Here is a 19,672-nt window from a genome sequence, read left to right as displayed (position 1 = left end):
ACAATGACTGGTGTGGCTCACGCTCACATAAACTTTAAAGCCGGGGCAGAAGAGGAGATACCCCGGAGAAGATACTGCAATGTGTAGCAGAGTTTTTAAAAAAAAAAAAAAAACGGCTCCAACTTTTGTGCAGCACAAAAAAACTGTGTCAGAGGGTAAGATACATACATCTTGAAGAGTTTTAATCTCCACATGAAGGGGAGTGGTGGTGGTGGTGGGGAGAGAGAGAGAGAGAGAGAGAGGGGGAGGCAGTGAACGTGAGATATGGGCTGTGAGGGAGCGCCGGTACTCTTGGGGGAAAAACTGATAACTGCAGACTCAGGTGCTGTCCACTTACTTGTCGGCCCGCTCATCCGCAGCTGAGGGGATTAAGTTGGTGGGCACAGCGACTGCTGTGACAACAGGAGGCAGAGGATTGGAGGCTCGTGTTCGCACTGAGCCGCACGTACGCAGTGGAGAGCCAGCCAAATGTCTCCTCTAAAGAAAAACAGCAGAGCAGGAGCGTGGTGGCAAGCCATAAAAAAAAAAAACTTCATTCATGTGGATTATTATCGAACATGTTTGCCTAAGACACCTTCCGCTGACAGTCATGACAAAGAAAGGTGAAGAAGAAGAAAAAAAAATCCCTCCATGTATGTGAGATGAAGAAGTCAGATCACTTGTAAAGGAACATTATGTTTATTAGTGTGAAACTTAAAGCCAACAGATCAATCAAATCTTTATGAACAATGTTAGCGGATTGATTTTAGAATCTAAAAAGCTGCTGAAAATGATTTTCATTCCAACATTTAAAAGCAACTTAAATCAGAGCTTTTTACTTAGAGCTGTCTTTAATTAGAGAAAATAAATAGATAAGAAAAGCACTGCTGCACTGCCCTCTATTGGTAGAAAGATGCAGTCTGTTGGGTGTGGTCACGTGAGGTCTGTTGTACTTGTGGCCACACCCAGACTGCTTTACACTGTTTCAAGCTGCTGGAAACCACTTAGTAACATGTTTATATTTCTGTAGATCAGGCTGCAAAAATTTTTTTGTCCACCAGTCAAACAGCTAGTGAATGTTCAAATTTTTTACCAGCCACTAAATAAATTGGTTTTTTTTGCTAATTTTGTGCTTTGCTGTAAGTGTAAAAGCAGATATGAAACACAGTTTTGGCTAACCCGATGGATAGGAAGCCATTAATACCGACAGAGTCTTAAATGAAAAAAAAAACACTGAAAAGAGCTGAAAGTCATGAATGTGTAGTATTTTTCCATTCGTAGACCTCTTGTCACGACTTTATCGACTCGACGTTTCACGACGGAATTTGTTATTAATGTTTCCGCGACAGATGTGGTCAAACCGCGACTGCAGATGGCTCTATTTAGGTGGAAAACACTGAACGGAGATTTTTTTAAAAAATTCTTTAGAAGTGGCTTGATTGCATGAATTAAATGGAAAGACATGAGCGTAGGTGAATATATCCTGTGGAACAAAATGAGGCCAAGAAAAAAGTTTTGAATGTTGTGGGTTTTTTTTAGCAAAAAAATTTGCACGTATGCTCAGACTTATAACTCTCCTTTATAAATGTACAGGGACGAGAGGAAAAAGAAAAAAGGAGAGTAAGTGAAGGAAAAACTGAAGTTTCTGGGTGAGTGCATGAGATTTGTCAGAGGCTGAGCTGTCACACACACACACACACACACACACAGAGTCAGTCAGTCAGTGCGTATGTTTCCAGCTAGCCACAGCAAACACTCTGCATATTAACTGCAAAAAACAGTCCGGCGGTCGATTTGGCGATAAACCACAATAGTCATGTAAACAAGTTCATTATATTGTACGTGCAGTTTATGCAGTTTTTGCAGCATTGAATAAATGCAGCCATGTCTAATTCTAATGCAACACTAATAATAAGCACTGTGGGAAAGTTAGAGACAACCTGCTGTGCTACAGTATTATATGTGGACGCCTTTGTTTTAAAAAGAAATACTCTTTTCTCTTATGGACTGGACTGCGTGCATCACGGCACTACTTTAAAAAAAGGGAGGGAGAGGAGGTGATGTGACTGGTCATGACTCATTCCAGCCCTTAACGCACCCGTTGATAATGATAATAGCTTCCATTAATCCCCCCCCCCCCCCACTTCATTTCCAAGTGCACTGCGCGCCCCATCACAAAAACACAGAAAGTGCACTGTCACATCGTCACTGAGCTCTGCCTTCGTTCTGGACTCGTTCAAACAAAGGCCGTCTGACGGTGTGACACATCAGCAAACACTGATAAGTGTTTATTAATGCCATTATGATATGTTTCCAAGTTTCACTTTCCTTTCGCCATGGGGAGGATCTGTCAAATTAGGGGAATTACCAGGAGTCACATCCATAAATTCTAAGCAGATTAACAGCCATGAAATGAAAACATGCCTCTGCAACGCTGTCTCGTACCTAATTAATTTATCAAATCCATGAATCACCGCAAAGTTTACCTTGAAGGTCCTCTCAGGACATGTCGAAGACAACTAAAATAACTAATAAAGTTTTTCCACGAAAAAAAGGCTTAAAATGACAAACAACTCCTCCTACGAATATACAAATATCATTTCAAACGTTTCACTGCTGGACTAAAAGAAGTTTCCTACTTCATTGAAAAGTGTATGTGTGCTGTAAATTTCCATATCACACTTATCATTTTCATACTGGATAGTGTGGTGATGTCACTGTCGGTCGTGCTCGTAGGTTCACCCCGTCTACTACTCAGATTAAAAAGGTGAGCGCAGGGAAACTTTCCCACTATCAGCAGATGAATGTGAAAACAGTCTTCTGATGTCAAAGAGTGCAAATGTAATGTCCATGTATTAAAAGATGAACTGGACTGAGACAGGAGTGTTCGGGTGTTTTCTTTCTCCATCTTTTTTCAGTCAGATATAAACTTGACAATTCTGATAATATGATACAAATTTTTTGAAAAACCTGATGGATGAAATAAAGAAAAGAAATGTTTCGTATTGTTTAAACTAGTGGTTTCTCCTTCTGCTCTTAATTACCATCAATTTATTGTTAATTAAAGTTACGGTTGGCTGTAGATGAAGTGGCTGCTTACCAGAGATGCAACGATTAGTCGATCGACAGAACTATTTTGATAATCTAATCGTTTCAGTCGTTTTTTAAGAAGAAATGGTTAATATTTGCTGGTCTCATAGTTGAGGATTTGAAGCTTTTCTTTGTCAAACATGACAGTAAACTGAATATCTGGTGGTTTTAACTGTTGATCAGACATGTGAAGATGTCACCGTGTGCTCTAAGAAACTATTTCACTATTTTCTGACATTTTACAGACAGACAAACTGATTCATCAAGACAATAATCAGCAGGTTGATAAAAAAACCTGCTTTCATCGCGTATCAAGACGCTGGTACGAAGATTTATAGACAAAACGGAGCCGACGAGGGTACGGCCTTTTCAATTAAAACTTTTCCCACTCAAACAGAACTTCGAGGGCAGAGTATTCATTACCCTGAACGAATGGCCTTGAGATCGAGTGATTAAAAAGTTGAAAGGGACCTCGGAGCGTAGCAAAATAAAGAACGTTCAAAAATAAAAAACCCAGGAGGTCGGAGTTAAAAAAAACAGTACCCGCCCTGAAAGATATCTCCGGAGTTTCCTTTTTAAAGTAACTTTATCAGAGCTCCTTTCAAGGATAATTATGAAAATGTCAGATTTTGATGACGATGCACCGAGCGGAGAGGGAGAAAGAAATAAAGAGTTGGAGGGTTATAAAACAGACAAAACGCACAAGTAGATAGAACAGAGCGGGAGGTGGTGGGAGGGGGGGGGGGCAGGGAGGAGGAATATTTGGCAAGGTAGGTATGATGATAGTGGGCAGAAATCTAGGATCAGATACCCACCTATCTAAACAGGAGTGGCCATCCCCCCCGACTGTAATGTAAACAGTTCACAAAGGCAAAGACTTAGCTGCAGACAAGTCACTACCGTCGCCATTGTGCTCTGCATTCTGCGGCTTTGCACTTCTCAGTACCGCCTCATCAAAAGCATACCAGTCAGTAAAGTAATTTATCACTCAGTCGTCGTCCCCCCCCAACCTCCTAACAATCAGTAAGGACAGCCATCATCCGGAGCAGCAGTGATTATCCACACTTATCAAATAGCGACGTGTAAAAAAAAAAAATTTTTTTTTTTAAACTACGTTGGTGTTGAGTTGCTGCTGTTGGGTGAAAGCAACCGCCGAGCAGCCGGAGAGAGAGAGAGAGAGAGAGAGAGGTGTGTAATTCATCTGTGGCAACCCAACGATAGATCCGTAAGTCATCGGAAACCACCAGCATGGAAATATCTGTTGCGTAGCCACACAAATGAGAGAAGGAGGAAGAGGAAAGGAGGGAGAGATAGAGGAGTGGAGAGGACAGGAAAGGAGGGAGAGATAGAGGAGTGGAGAGGACAGGAAAGGAGGGAAAGATAGAGGAGTGGAGAAGAGAGGAGAGAAAGATAGAGGAGAGGAGGGAAAGATGGAGGAGTGGAGAGGAGAGGAGAGAAAGATAGAGGAGAGGAGGGAAAGATGGAGGAGTGGAGGGAAAGATGGAGGAGTGGAGAAGAGAAGAGAGGAGAGGAGAGAAAGATAGAGGAGTGGAGAGGAGAGGAGAGAAAGATAGAGGAGAGGAGGGAAAGATGGAGGAGTGGAGAAGAGAAGAGAGGAGAGGAGAGAAAGATAGAGGAGATGAGAAGAGAGGAGAGGGGGGAGGAGGAGGAGAGGAGGAGAGAGGAGAGGAGAGACAGATAGAAGAGAGGAGGGAAAGATGGAGGAGTGGAGAGGAGAGGAGAGAAAGATAGAGGAGTGGAGAAGAGAAGAGAGGAGAGGAGGGGAGGAGGAGAGAGGAGAAAAAGATAGAGGAGTGGAGAGGAGAGGAGAGAAAGATAGAGGAGAGGAGACAGATGAGAGGGGAAGAGAGGAGAAACAACAAAGGTAAAGGAGAAAAAGACTGAGGAGAGGAGAGGAGAAGAGGAGAGAAAAAGATAAAGGGGAGGTGAGGAGAGGAGAGGAAAGGAGAGGAGAGAAGAGAAAGATAGAGGAGAAGAGAGGAGAGGAATCGAGAGGAGGAGAGACAAAGATAAAGGAAAGGAGAGGAGAGGAGAGGAGAGGAGAGGAGAAAGATAGAAGAGAGGAGAAGAGAGGAGAGACAAAGATAAAGGAGAGGTGAGGAGAGGAGAGGAAGAGAAAGATGAGGAGAAGAGAAGAGACAGATGAGAGGAGAAGAGAGGAGTCCTGTGTTCAAAGGAAGATTTAAAGTAGACACCTGGAAAAGTTGAGACAGTTTCAGTGCTGCTTAAAACCACATTGAAATTAATTAGAAGTCAAAACCAACAGAGATTAAGTGAGACCAGCTTGTGGCTGATTCTGCCGTTAAAGCATAATCTTACCTCAAACTAATCCTTCTACTTAAAGATTTCTACCCTTCAAAAACAAACCTCTTCTTTCCCTTCACCTCTCCCATCCTATCTTTTAATTTCCTCTGCAACACTTTCCTTTTTCTTTCTCTCATTTTGTTTTTTTTTTTTTTGTTCAAACCGAACTTTCTCCGTCATTCCAGGAAACAGCTACTGTTACCACCTAGTCCCACACCCTTCCCTGTCTTCAGTGTGTTTACTAAATCCTTGTACTAGTCAAAACCTGACAGCCTTATCAGTTTGAGTATAATCACCCGCTTAAACCCTCACAATGGTGACCACATCATGGATGTGAACGCTAATGGTAGCTTACTCATGAGAGGAAAGGAAGGGAGAGAAAAGAAGAAGAGGAGAAGGAGGATAAAAAAAAAAAAAAAACTGCTGGACTGCCCGAGCAGCCGGGCACCCCAGCTGTGAAAACCTCCAACCACATGAGAAAGAGTAAAAGATTCCTTAGAGTCCCGTTACTCCACTTATTGAATTTTTACTACCTGGTGGACTGCCAGGCACTTGGCTCCATCAACACGTTTCATGCCATTGCCGACTCCTGGGTCCAGAAAAACAGAAGAGAGACACAGACGCAAAGACAAGAGAGAGCAAAGACTGCTGGTTGAATCATCCTTCTGACCCACAGCAGGCACCCCCCTTTCTGCTTTTTATCACCTCTTGTCTGCTTCCAGAGAAGAAGAAGAAGAAGATGATGATAGCCTGCGTATGTGTATTTCAGATGTTTGTGTATCGCTGCGGACGGACGTGTTTATCACATAACCACATACGGGACCCACACACACACACACGGCCGTCGATGAGAAACCTGCCTTGTAGTCTTTGTGGTTGTGCTGTTTTGAAGTTGGGAGTAGAGCTGACACCTTGACATAGAACAAAGGTGGTATAGTTCACTGTAGAAAAAAGTGGTGGGGGGGGGGGGTACGGCATTGTGGTTCCCCTGATGAAACACTTGTTGCCAAGTCCATTCAAGTGGCTAATATCGACTATCTGAATCAGAGTTTAGTCTGAGAAAACAGATCTAAATCTTTACCCTACAACCGACCAGATGGGTGAAACCAGATGTGATGTCATCCACTGGTTTGCATCGGAGTTGGCTTCACACCAACTCCAATGCAAACCAGTAGGTGAGTGCCGGGTGTTGCCTTTCACGCTCTGGCAACACGCCCCGCTACCTCTCTAACTGAAGCGAACGTTAGCTTACTGGTGCATACATCAGCTACTACAGGTGTCATAATCAAGAGACATTGATAGCATGTTATGAGTGAGTAAGAACAGTAGAGCTGCATGTTTTGAGCAAAAAAAAGGTTTATTCTTTGTGCAGAAGCTCTAAAAGTCCAACTCAGTGCCGCAGAGTCCCAGCAGGTGAGCCAGCTGTCAATCACAGCTGTCAACCAACACCAGCACACTTATTAGAGGGCCCGAATTTAGCAAATGAGACCATAATGACTCATTGAAAACAATTATGATGACACATATTTTCATCAACAGTATATTTCTCTATATTCTTATGGGCGTACATATTAAACATTACTTATCTAATTTGTTTCTTTCTGCAATACAGCCTCCTATGAGAAATGTTAGTCATGTCTCCACCCGGTTATATCACAGTTACAGTTAAATCAAGCGCACCTGCATAGCAGCCTCCCCGCACTACATTGATGAGTCTCCTGTTTAACCTGTAAGACTTGTGTTTTAATGTTGTTTGTCATGTGTAAACGTCAGAGAAAATCAGCAGTGCGCGTCCTTGTATTAGATCAGTTGTAAAATGCCAGCGCAGCACCGAGCGTCTCTCTCTCTCCTGCCCGGCTGCTGACAGCGCTGTCAGCCAAAGAGTCGATTACACCGGACGGCAGAGGAGGAGACGGTAGAGACGCTGGTATGTGTCTGTTTAAACAGCAGTTTAGCCGACTTCCCTGCATTTAACAGCGGAGCTGAGAGCTCCGAGCGGGAAACGGTGGCTCTGCATCACGCCGTTCCTCCGTTTTCCATCAACCCCTCTTTGTTTCCATCACAATTATGTGTTTAGGTCATTTAAAGACAAAGAACGCGTAAAAGTTAACAGCCTCTCACGCTGTCACGCTGCGTTACTCTGTGTGTAATGATGTGGCTAAAAATAAAAAAGGCAGCAACTCAACTGACAAAATGTGAGTCAACTTGGGGGGGTTTAATCGATCGATGCATCCACTCAGCGTCTTTTAGGTGACGGCCCTACATTTAACTTGCTAAAAAAGGTGAGGAAGAGGAAGAGAGAAGGAAACAGAAAGTGAGCATCCATGGGTGATGGACACAGATGGACAGAGAGTTGAAACAGAAACTTTTATCTGGTAATTATTTGATGTAATTCAGAGTAATTCTCAGTGAATTTGATGAAACTACTCAGCAGACTGCAGCCTCTGCTAACAGTGAGAAGCAGGGTGACAGCTGTCTAATGAACGGGTCCAACGAGCAGAACACGTGTCGGGTAGACCTGCGTCACACCTGCGTCATACCCGCGTCATACCTGCGTCGTTCCGGTGTCATATCCACGGTTTGAAAGCGGTATTAGTGATATGCCAAAAGCATGTCAACGAAGGAAACCAGGCCAGGTGGGAGGGTACGACTGAGAATTCGCCTAGGGCACCAAATCATCCAGGACTGATAATGTGTATGGTGTAGGAATGGTACTGATTTATAGTTTGGCATCAGATTTCACCATCACTAACACTGGCGGGATGTCATACATTATCTAATGCAGCTGTTTGAGTGACAGAAAACATGAAAAAAACAAGAGAAATGTGTTAGAATGTGTGCATCTTAATTTATTATGTTTAATTCAGGTAATAACACACTATTATGAGAGCAATTAAAACAATTACAGTGTGGCAACCATTCTCAACATCTGGCAACTGAAAGCTGTTGGAGGTGCCATTCATTGAACAAGTCTGAAGATGGAATTCCCATCCCTATCATTGAGGCCTGTAAATTAAAAAAAAAAAAAAAAAAAAAAGTTGGTACGTTACCCAGCTTGTGTCTAAACTTTGCAGGTTAATTTGCCAAACTGTTGCGTAATCCCGGACTCTACAGACTCAACGTCTTCGCCGCGAGTCTGCTGTTTATCTTGTTAGTGAACCTGATTTCTGCAGAACTCTGAAAAAGGAAAATCCCTAAGATGATGTCATGAAGTAATCTGCAAAAACACTCACTAAATGTGACCCCAATCCAGTCCCAGCAAGATCATACAACGACTCAGACAAAATCATTCTAATTCGGGTGACTGTGTCTAGAGCTTTCTTCGAAATTAAGATAGCATTAAGTACAGTTGTCAACAAAGAGGGATTTTCTAAAGAACATAAAGCTGAAGGATCTCATAAGAGTACAAAACAAACACGGGGAACTGGCAACCACTATGCACAAGCTGCAGGAAAGCTACTTTAATCTAGCTCTCTCAAAAGACATATGCTAGAGAAACAAACAAAATGTAATGTGTAATCCGTATGTTTTCACATACGTTGTGTCTCTGTGTTCGCAACAAAAGGAAGGCAAATATCGTGCCGAAGTGATTAATAGACTAATCGTTAACCGAGAAACACATTTATAAACAGTATTAATCTTAAAGTGGTACAGCATCAAAAAATAAGCAAGATCAGTTTAATTTTCACAAGAATCTCTTCTAGCTTGTTTGGCTTCTGGTCAGAATTAAATAAGCGATTCACTTTGGGTTTTTAAAAGGCATTCTGTAAATGGTTAATTAAAAAAAAAAAACTACAGATTAATTGTTACAGAAAGTCCTGCTTGGAACTACATTTAGCAAAAACTAGCACAGTAATGCAGCTGCTTTGTGGAGACAGCAACACTATCGTTTAAAGAAGCAAGGAACATTCATTTTGTGTTGATTTTAGCGCCCTCTGTGGACAAAAGCTGTAATGTTTTCCCAGAAATGAGGATCGCATTTCCCATGAGCACCACCGCCTTGTGTCGTAAAGATCCTAGCTAGCGTGTTCATTTGTTTTTGGAAGCGAGTGAAAGAAAAGACTTATTTTTAATACTTCTTTTTTTTTTTTTTTTTTTTTTTTTAAACACAGCTGTTTACAGGATGCATGGCGATGAAGGTGATGTATCTATTTGTAGCTATGAAAAGATTAATAATTGTAATATGATGATGGTGCCGACAACAAGTCTGACTTTACTTTAAACATGATCAAACAAAGAGAATATCCTCCTGCATCCTGGTAACGTCTTTATAATCCCTCATGCTACAACGCTACATCTAATGTAAACAGGTTTTTCCAGTCTGCCCGCCGTAAATCATTTCGTCTGATTTCAGCAGGCATTTAAAATAACTATATAGAGGTGTTGTTTGCTTGTGTAGGTCATATAGAGGCATCATGAGACTGTTTCATAAACACTTAAAAGTTCCTTGTAGTAAAAAAAAAAAACCCTTAAAATTCCAAGAAATACGACAGCATGCTTGCAATGTTTGTGTTAGACTAAACAAAAGAGTTATCTCTGTTCTGAACGCAGAACGATGAACCTGATCTCCTCGAATTACGGAAATCTCCCCCAAACGTTCGCCCAAACATCCTCTAACGGTGAGGCAATCGATAAGACTCATTCTTCTTACCGTGCCGCACACCCTGACGTCATAAAGCCGTCCCCAGTCATCTTCATGGCTGTCCACCATCATCATACTATCATCCTCTTCCAGGAACCACTCAGCCTGCAGGTCAACCTTCACTTCCTCCCCCATGGAGTGCATTCCTACGGCGGGGAACAGCCCCTCCGCAGACACAGGAACCTCCACTGAACCTACCTGGATAGGAGATTATAAGGAAACAGTGGATGAGGAAACAGAGACAGTTCTGCTGGTTTCATTTGCCTTTCTGTGTCCATGAAATAAAGCCTTACAGAATGTCATAAAAAGGTTAAAAATACCTACCTCTTTGCCATTTTTGGTGAAAAAGACTGTTGTAAAACCTGCTTCGATATTTTCTGAGTGTATTCCACAGCCAATGCGGTCACCGCGAGCACATTTTGGCCCAAATTGTTGCCCCACAGGGTTACCATTATATAACCTTGGGAAGAAAGGAGACAAAATAAGTAATCTAGTTACTGCTAAAAATAATAATTCAATCATGACTCTTTTTATAACTGAAGTGACTTGGATTAAGCTGAATTTATACTTGTGTGTGTGAGGTTATGAGGTCACATTAATGAAGCCTATGCATGTACAGTACGAGTCAAAAGTTTGGACGTACCTACTCATTCAAGGTTTATATTGTATTTTTGCTATTTTCTACACTGTAGAACAATACTGAAGACATCAAAACTATAAAAATAAGGCTTATAAAATTATGTAGTAAACAAACCAAGATCAAGATATCGCCAAAAGTGAGCAAAGCTGTCATCAAGCAAGACAGCGGCTACTTTCAGGAATCTAAAATATGAAATGGTTTGTTTAAACCCGCAGTGTGAAACTTTTACATATAAATCAACGTCCATTATATTCAAGCCTTTGCCAAACAAGTTCACACAATGCTGATTAAGCCTATCACAGCCAGATAAATCTCTCTGTATTTCAAGGTATGCAGAGATTTTAAATCTCATGTGGGGAGGAACATTCCCACTCTGGCTGTTTGAACGCACACCCAGAGACTTACTTCCGGTTAGCCCTCTGCTAACTTGAATCAGGATTAAATCATTTAATCGTACGGCTCTTCTAGACTTTCCAAATGTTATCGGACCGAATGGATCAAATTCTGATAGTTAAACGAGTCATTTCACAGGGGTTGTGTGACACTCGTGGTAATTTACCAACCGCAACAGCGGCGACAGAGTAGGCTGACGTAAGCACATGTCCACAGTGTTTTTGTAATTACTCTCACAGCCAGAAGGGGGAGACACTCCAGCTTTAACTCTTTTTGTTTACTACATAATTCCATATGTGTTATTTCATAGTTTTGATGCCTTCATTGTTGTTCTACAATATAGAAAACAGTAAAGAAACCCTTGAATGAGTAGGTGTGTCCAAACTTTTGACTGGTACTGTAGAGGATCAATGCTACTCTCACATGAAGTTGGAGCAATTAGCATAAAGACTGGAAGCTGTCTGGCACCACAACTTGCCATTTCATTTTTATTATTTTTTACAGATTAAACAAACAACATAGAACATGTTACCTACTAAGCTTTGGAGGTGTTGATAAGCATTTTTTTTTTACCTTGGACAGAGCTGAGCTAGCCATTTCCCTCTGTTTCCAGTCTTTATGCTAAGCTAAGCTAACCGTCTGAAGGCTCTAGCTAACGCCACAGACACGAGTGGTTTTGAACTTCTCATCTAACTCTCTGCAAGAAGGGAATAATAAGCAAATTTCCCAAGATGTCAAACAATTCTTTTAAAGAATGAAAAAAGAAAAATGACTTCAGTTAAGAATGTAAACACACAGTTACTTTTGAGTATATAAAGACAGCACAATACAGACCTATAATGTACAACACGTCTATACATCGTTGCGGCGGGGCTACCAACAGGTGAAATCAGATACCGAAATATAAAATTATTTACTACGCTGGAGCCATCTATGGTGGGAACACCATACATCGAGACGCACAAATATACACTCACCAAGCACTTTATTAGGAACACCTGTGCAATCTAATGCAATCCAATACAACAGCTCTGCCATAAATTCTACTTTTACGAAGCTTCTACATTTTCAGTTTTTGTTGACATTGTCAGAAAGGTGATAATTCAATTTTATGTTTATTATTGAGGTTGTAGTGGGCGGTGGTGATGGTGTGCTTAAATGCATGATACTGAAATGTTTTCCTAATATTTTATCCATCTCATTAACGTACATGACTTTACAATATAACGTACTCCAGTACACCAGCGTTTACTATGTATGAAAACGTATAAGCTTCGTAAAAGTAGAATTTATGGCAGAGCTGTTGTATGGGATTGCATTAGATTGCACCGGTGTTCCTAATAAAGTGCTAGATGAGTGTAAATCTAGCTTTAAAACAGGACGTCAAACCCCCCCAGTACACTTTTTACACATTTTAATTTAGTTTCAGTACTTTATGTGGATGCCTTTATTCAGAATTACTTACAATTTCTACTTCTTCTTCTCTAAAATACAGATTCTGATACCTCAGCTTAAGTAACACGACGCCAGGAATTGCTGCGGCGCTATAAACTGAGTCGACAGCCCGACTTAATTACTGTAACTGATAGCAAAAACTTTACGACATTGGCAAAGCAGCTGTATTTAATGTGTATCTGTCACGTCTGGCCTATACTCAATCCACACAATAAGAGTTGGATTGGTACATCCCCTATCAACAACATTTTTGATAATTAATCATTTGAATCCTTTTACAAGCAAAAATGCAAAACACTCACTGGTTCTACCTCAATTATGAGGATTAGCAGCTTTTATCTGTTTTATGTCATTGTAAATTCCCTTCTGGTTTGAACAAACTTTTGTGGGACTCGAGCTGTCATTTGCAGTTGAAATACTGATACTCCCTCTTTGATTTTGTTGACACAAGTGATCATCAAAAAAAAAACAATTTGACGATCACTTTGGGTTTTTGCACTCCTTGTACAGACAAAAAATAATCAACAGATTCATTGATAAGTAAAAAAACTGTTAGTTGGATCCCTACAACCAAGGGTTTTGGGGTGCAAGGTTCAGCGTCATTACGCCAAAACTACTCCTGTGACCAGAGAGTTTTATGCTGCTTAAAAATGTTCAGAAAAGTAAGAGCTAAGAAGAATGATATAGGGAATTACTGTTGTAGTTATGTGTGGATGCAGCAGCAACAGGCCACAATCCATTTTCCCCAAACCATCCAAGAAACCAATGCTGTACTGTAGTGCAAAGATGATTGTGGTTTCACTTACTTGCCGTTGTCAGCGTGGTAAGCTACAGAGTATGGCAGCCAGCCAGGCTGGTGGTCCAGCCTGTAGAATTTAGGCACCAGGCCCACAGCAATGGTCCCCCTCACCCCTGTGTCCACTATTGTCACCTACACACACACACACACAAACAAAAACAATGTAACTACAACTTGTGGCACCAGAAACAGCTAGTTTAACCTACTGCTACACTTAGAGCAGGCTTTTTATATGTTTTTACTCACTTGTGTGGGCAAAATGAAGAGGTACTTTTTTTAAAAACAGCATGGATTTATAGCAGAAAACCAAAATCAAAACACGAGTCTTATATTTTACTGTGAGAACCTTCGCCGAGTCACACCTTGAATGGAAAACCCGACTCAAGAAATTAAGCCTGTTGTAAATCTCGCCCTTTCCTAGCCCTCAGTCTGTCTGTGTGGCGCTCACCCAAATGCCCAGAGTCTGACTCCTTGCACGGGTACACAGCTGTGCCACTGGCAGCACATGGGAAAACCTCCACAATCACCACCAACCCCCCCCCCCCCCTCCCTTGCCTCCCCCTCAGACGTCACGCCAGCCCGCCAACTAAGCCGACTCAATCGGAGCGAAATGACACACACCGTCGAGCAGAATGAGGTGAAAGGAGACAAAATAGACAAACACAAGAGAACGTGTTTGGTCTCTTCTTTTCTCGATGACTTCTCTGAGTCATTTCGCACTCATCTAAAAAGGTCACTAGAAGATATAAAGGACTAGATAGAAACCAGAAGATCTGCAACCTTTTAATGACAAATGTCTAGAAGACGAGTATCTGATTTAGTTTGAATGTAAGACTGTAAGCATGACCAGTTGTCGGGAAAGGTACTTTCCAAGGTATTATTTAAGCTGCCCATCTTTTGTTTAAATTAATTTTGTTGATACAATCAGATAATCCAAAAGGTTATTTGTAAATGTGGTGCCTTTTTGAATAATGACCTTCCTTTGTTTAAATAACATGTTGTACTGTGTCCATGCTGTGCGCCATTGTTTTGTTATTACAATATTGCATGCACTGTTTGTGCTTCATACCATATGATCATAGTCTTGAGTCAAAATAAATCTACCTGCCTCCCCCGTTCTTTACCTCTCTACCGCAAATCACCGCTCCTCCATTACAACTATCAGCACATGAGAAACTAAACTTCTCGGGTTTCTCTGACTCAAACTCCAGGCTTGATTCCTTTGATGTCCAGTCTGGCACTTTATACCTCTGCTTTGTTAAAAGAAACTAAATTCTTGGCCTCTGCAGGCTACCACTTCCACACATTAACAATCCATTAATGTCTGTGTGAATGTCCCAATAAAACTTACAAAAACATGTGAGATGACTTAGATCAGGAAAGAGTAGGAATGTTAGTCACTGATACTGACGCAGAGGCGAGCGGGAAAGATCATGGCCGACCCCTCCCACCCCACCCAGGACATAAACTTTTTCTTTTTTTTTCCGAGCGCTCCCCTCCGGCAAGACGCCGCAGTCTATCATGACCAAAAAACCTCACACCGCAGGAACAGTTTCTTCCTGACTGCAGCTGGCCTCATTAACAAGGCCCGGGACCCCCGCTGACACGGAACTCTACCGCACACATAGACACTACATGTACTATTAATGTGAGATCTATAATCTTATACTGCACATCTGTACACTCATCACATCTCACATGTTACATTTGTAGTCTTTCTATTATTTACATTAGCACGTTAGATACGCCATTTATACTATGAACATCTGCACATTCCCAGTAAATATCCTGCACAATATTTTATTAAACTTAACATCTCTCTTCACATAGAATATATTTCTTGTACTTATTCTTTATTGTAATACTTTATTTATATATTTATACCACCTGTCTTTCTCTCTTACTTGGCAATAAATCTGATTCTGATGAGCCGTTAAGTTTTGTTGATATAATAATTTCTTAAATAAATCTATTAAAACAAGTGGAATGCTGCAGATGTTTCGCTGGCCTTGAAGACAGACGACGAAAAAAAAAAAACTGGAGGAAGTGCAGCAGCGCTGACAAAGGTGAAATGGGTTCCTTGTGAAAGCACAAAGCGTGGAGAAACACGAGGATAGCAGTGACGCATACTTTGACAGTAGCCTGACCTTTATCAGAATAAAAGCTCCCAAATTTTTGAGATATCTGGGGAAACTGACAGCATGTGCGTCACAGAGTGGAGAATAATGTAGTATTAAACTGTGGTTAATGACCACATTAAAATCCACTTGTTTAAATGTCAGAGGGATCTATCAGCCTCCAAATGTGATTCTCATTTAAATATAAATGTTGTTATCTTGAGGATTTTCATGCTAGGGAGCAGAGAGAGAGAGAGAGATCTGGAGGTCAGATGAGAGTTTGACATCACATTTAAAGGAAATGTCACATCTGGCACACATCAGGGACACGTTAGAGCCATGATAAATAAAGTCAAAGCACACACAGTCAGCCTGTATCTTAGTGAAGCAGATCTGAAATGCTTAAATGTATATTCAAAATGGTGCTTCTCCTTTCAAAAACAAAAAAAAACAAAAAAAAAAATCTGGGAAAGAATAGTGGAAGAAATAGATCATTTGCAGGAAAGCCTGGTATAGCTATGGGACACTGATGCAGCGTGGTCCTGTCTGTCTGGCTCTATTCGTAGCTCAGCACAATGACGTAGGTTCACTGGATAATGTACAGCCTAATTTTTCCTCCTGAAGCCTAAAAAAAAAAAACCCCCCCCAGACAAGGAAGTATGCCTGCCTCACCTGCAGTCACTTGACCACACGTCACGAGGCCTGCTCTGACGTGCTCCGTACACAAACAGGCTGGCTCATAAATAACAAACTGCAGCCCTAACTGCAGCATCTAATTTATGACTGAACTCTTGCAACTTTCCTGTGCTACATCACCAAGATACTTTTTTCCCCCCTCATACTCTGCTGTACTGTATGTATGAGTAACTACTAAAAAAAAAGGGCTGATACATAGGGGCACATCAGCTTTGCTAAATGAATGTCCTGCTGCCAGTCGGCCTGCCTGCCCGCCTGCCTGCCTGCCTGCCTGCCTGCCTGCCTGTCTGCATAAAAACACTCTATGTTAGACTAATCTTTGTGCTCAGAGATACCACCTAACCCACACCCTATCCCTCATTCCAATGCAGCTACGACATTTTTGAGGTAGTGGTTTTGCACTGGTGAACTGGGACTGTGGGGGGGCACTCAGAATTTAATATGAAGTTGAGAAAATTGTCAGCAACAGGATTCCAGGGGATAAAATTGCTGGCTGGATGGAAAAGCAATCTTGGGCACAACTAGGGACGATGGTATGTGGTAAGCCTATCATATTGTGAGTAATTCCGCCCCCCCCCCCCACCACCCACCCATCCACCCACCCACCCAACATTTCAAAATGAATGATTGTGCAAAGGACCACTTATTTTCTAATGATTATCTACTTTTCTTTTACGGTAAACAGAGAATGGAGAACAGAGATAGCAGCTTGTAGCGATCACGACGACTAATCATGCACACAAAAAAAAAAGACAGCAGAGATGACGATCGGGTTTTGCAACTCAATCAGAGCTCGGTTACAATCCAACAATGTCACAATAGGCATCTATCAATGTGCCTTACCTCAAAGTAGCAGTTTCCCTTTGATAAAGGATGGCCAGCCACATAGCAACCCACTTCTTCAGAGTTCCCTTGGTAACTACAGGGAATAAATTACAGGTTAACAGTAGGACTCACAATCAGAAACACACCTCAAAACAACCTCTTCAATCTTTGGATCGAAAGATTGTCGAAACACTATCAACATAATATGTGCAGATGCAAATGAGACATAATGTGCATCCCAGACAATGAAACCTGATTACAACTGCTCCTCAGCCACGTGATTAGACGATGATATATCAAATGACAGGCATGTGATTATTGGCTGTTACTGTTAAACATACAGTATGAGCATGTGTGTTTTGTTATGGAAGGGAAACCTGGAGACACACGAGGACAAACACATTTTCACAATGACATTTTGGCATGTCACGGCAGGAAAAGGAATGATGACTGAATTCCACTTAGTTGCTTCGATTTCAGGGTTCTGGTATTATGCTTGTTGGTCCAGTGTCATGCTGTCATGACTTACTGGGACACTTGAGTAATGTCTGTTACTTTCAAACCCTTGCCAAAAAAGTTCTCACAATGCTAAATTAAGCCTATCACCGCCAGGTAAATATCTCTATTTCACAGTTATATGGAGTTTTTAAAATCTGGTGTCTGGTGTGACATTCCCGCTCTGCTCTACAGGCAGAGCGAGCACATGCTAAAATAATTTAATCGTGTGGCTCTTCTAGACTTTCCAAATGTTATCGGACTGAAAGGATCAAATTCTAATAGTGAAACAAGTCATTTTGTGGGGATTGTGTGACGCTCAAAACACCGCTTTACAGCCACAACAGTAGCGACGGAGTACGCTATGGCGGAGCCTATGACGTAAGTACATGTTGACTGTGTTTTTGTAATTACTGTCACTGCCAGAAGGGGGACACAAAAGTCCTGCACACCAGCTTTAACATTATTCACCTGTGCTTGTCCTACTATGACGAGGTCTGTGAAAAAGGTCGACTGGAGCTTCTGAACCATTGGATCAGTATTGTTGTGCGTTACATGTTTTGCACAGTATTAAGTAGCCAAATCAAATCGCTAGAATAAAGAATCCATTGCTTTTGTTACTTAACGTAGTCACTATATAACAGAAATTCATGGTAAGTATATGCCTCTGAGGTTCATAGTCAAACACAAGATTTTATTTACACTAAACTAATTGCAAAGGATCTACTGTAAACTTCCAGTATGGCTAGCATAGATTTTAAGGGGGAAATATAGTGTTTTTAAGGGTTTACCAGTCATTATCAGTGAATATCTTTCCAAGCACTGCTTCAGATACCTAAACTTGGGATATCTACCAATACCAGTGCTCTCTTTTTCCTCAAATCTCAATTCTGTACACTTCTCTGCCTGGAACTCGTTGGGATCATTTTTATGAACGTTAATATGAGGCCAGGGATTGCTGTGGCGCTAAAAACCAAGTGGACGACCTGCCATGACTGAATGATTACCTGAAACACAGACTTATATAATAAAATAGTTGAAGACACTGTACTTAATGTGGATCAATCACATCATGGCCAATACCCAAACCCATCAAGTCAGTATCGTCACCAATATCGTGCATCCCTAATTACAGCTACACACCAACGTGTAGGCAGAGAAACCAACACAATATCAACGGAAGCATCTTTTGAGATCAACTCTGATTCCCACAAAGCCACATAATCACTTCAGCTCAATCCCCACCAAGGTGAGTTTAAATCAGGCTGACCTGAGCGTGTCTCCGTCCTTCAGCAACCTCATGTATCGTTCCTGCGCCGGGCGTCCATCCCTAATGTCTTGGATTCGACGCCTCAAATTCAGGAGGCATCTGTGGTGTAGTACGTTGATGTCATCCATCTGAATGAAGAAACCATTAAGTTAGTAGTTAGTAGTAGGCAGGTTATGTCCATTGCTTTTATGTCCTTTCAACTTTTTGCCTGAACCTCAGAGAGATATGGTCAAATTTAAATAATTTATTTAAATTGTAACAATAACTTATTTCACCAGTCAATAGGAAAACTGTTAAACACAAAAACAAAAAGAGGAGCCACTAGATGGCAGAAGGGTACTTTACAACAACAGCTTGAGTTTCCTCACAGGATTAATCCTGGTGGCTTTTTGGTGAGGAAACCAAGTTTAGGTGTTGCACTTTGTAAACGGTCCTTGCACACTCGTCCCACAGCCGGCTGTACATAGAGACCAGCAGTGTTATTAGTCCAGCTCGGAGGACGGTGAAAAATTAGGTTGTAGCTCGTTGTCTACCTCACTACGATAGGAAAGAGACGTTGTTTGTGTTGTAACAGCGTTTCGCTTATGAGTTACTGATCTGAGAAGTTCGAATCTTTCAATATATCTCCAACTTTACCGAAGTGTGTAGCATAGCCTAAAACTGTAGTTTTTCTGTTGTTTACAAAACTCACGAGGAAGACAAAATGTTGCCACACCGGTGACTTCAGGGAAGCAGGACGATTTTCTGTTCTGTTGCTTTTCCACCATCTCCAACTCCAGTAATGTCCATGGTGTCTTGAAAAGTAATGCAGCTGCAGGCTGCCGGTAAGCTACGCTGTCATTTGTAAGCTGTTGAATTCAGTGTTTGAATACTGCAGTAACAAAAGAAACATTGAAAGTCATTTCATACGACACCACAGAGTCACTAAAACAAATACAGGTCGATG

At 41.5% G+C, this 19,672-nt stretch overlaps 1 protein-coding gene across 4 annotated transcripts in view; it reads right to left on the bottom strand.

Annotated features, from left to right (window-relative positions):
- The window catches only part of spryd3 (SPRY domain containing 3), a 70,338-nt gene that overhangs the window by 46,443 nt on the left and 4,223 nt on the right, over nt 1-19,672 (bottom strand). For all 4 annotated transcript variants that reach the window (XM_042408149.1, XM_042408148.1, XM_042408151.1 and 1 more), the window contains exons 2-6: nt 18,727-18,854; nt 16,980-17,055; nt 13,331-13,455; nt 10,361-10,496; nt 10,046-10,234 (exon numbers count right to left, since the gene is read on the bottom strand). In XM_042408149.1, coding sequence (XP_042264083.1) covers nt 10,046-10,234; nt 10,361-10,496; nt 13,331-13,455; nt 16,980-17,055; nt 18,727-18,854 — 654 coding nt within the window. The remainder of the gene's footprint in view (nt 1-10,045; nt 10,235-10,360; nt 10,497-13,330; nt 13,456-16,979; nt 17,056-18,726; nt 18,855-19,672) is intronic.

Source organism: Thunnus maccoyii, chromosome 4 (assembly GCF_910596095.1).
Source record: "Thunnus maccoyii chromosome 4, fThuMac1.1, whole genome shotgun sequence".
NCBI lineage: Eukaryota > Metazoa > Chordata > Actinopteri > Scombriformes > Scombridae > Thunnus > Thunnus maccoyii.
The sequence above is the reverse complement of the archived record's forward strand: the minus strand, read 5'-3'. Positions and strand labels throughout refer to the sequence as shown.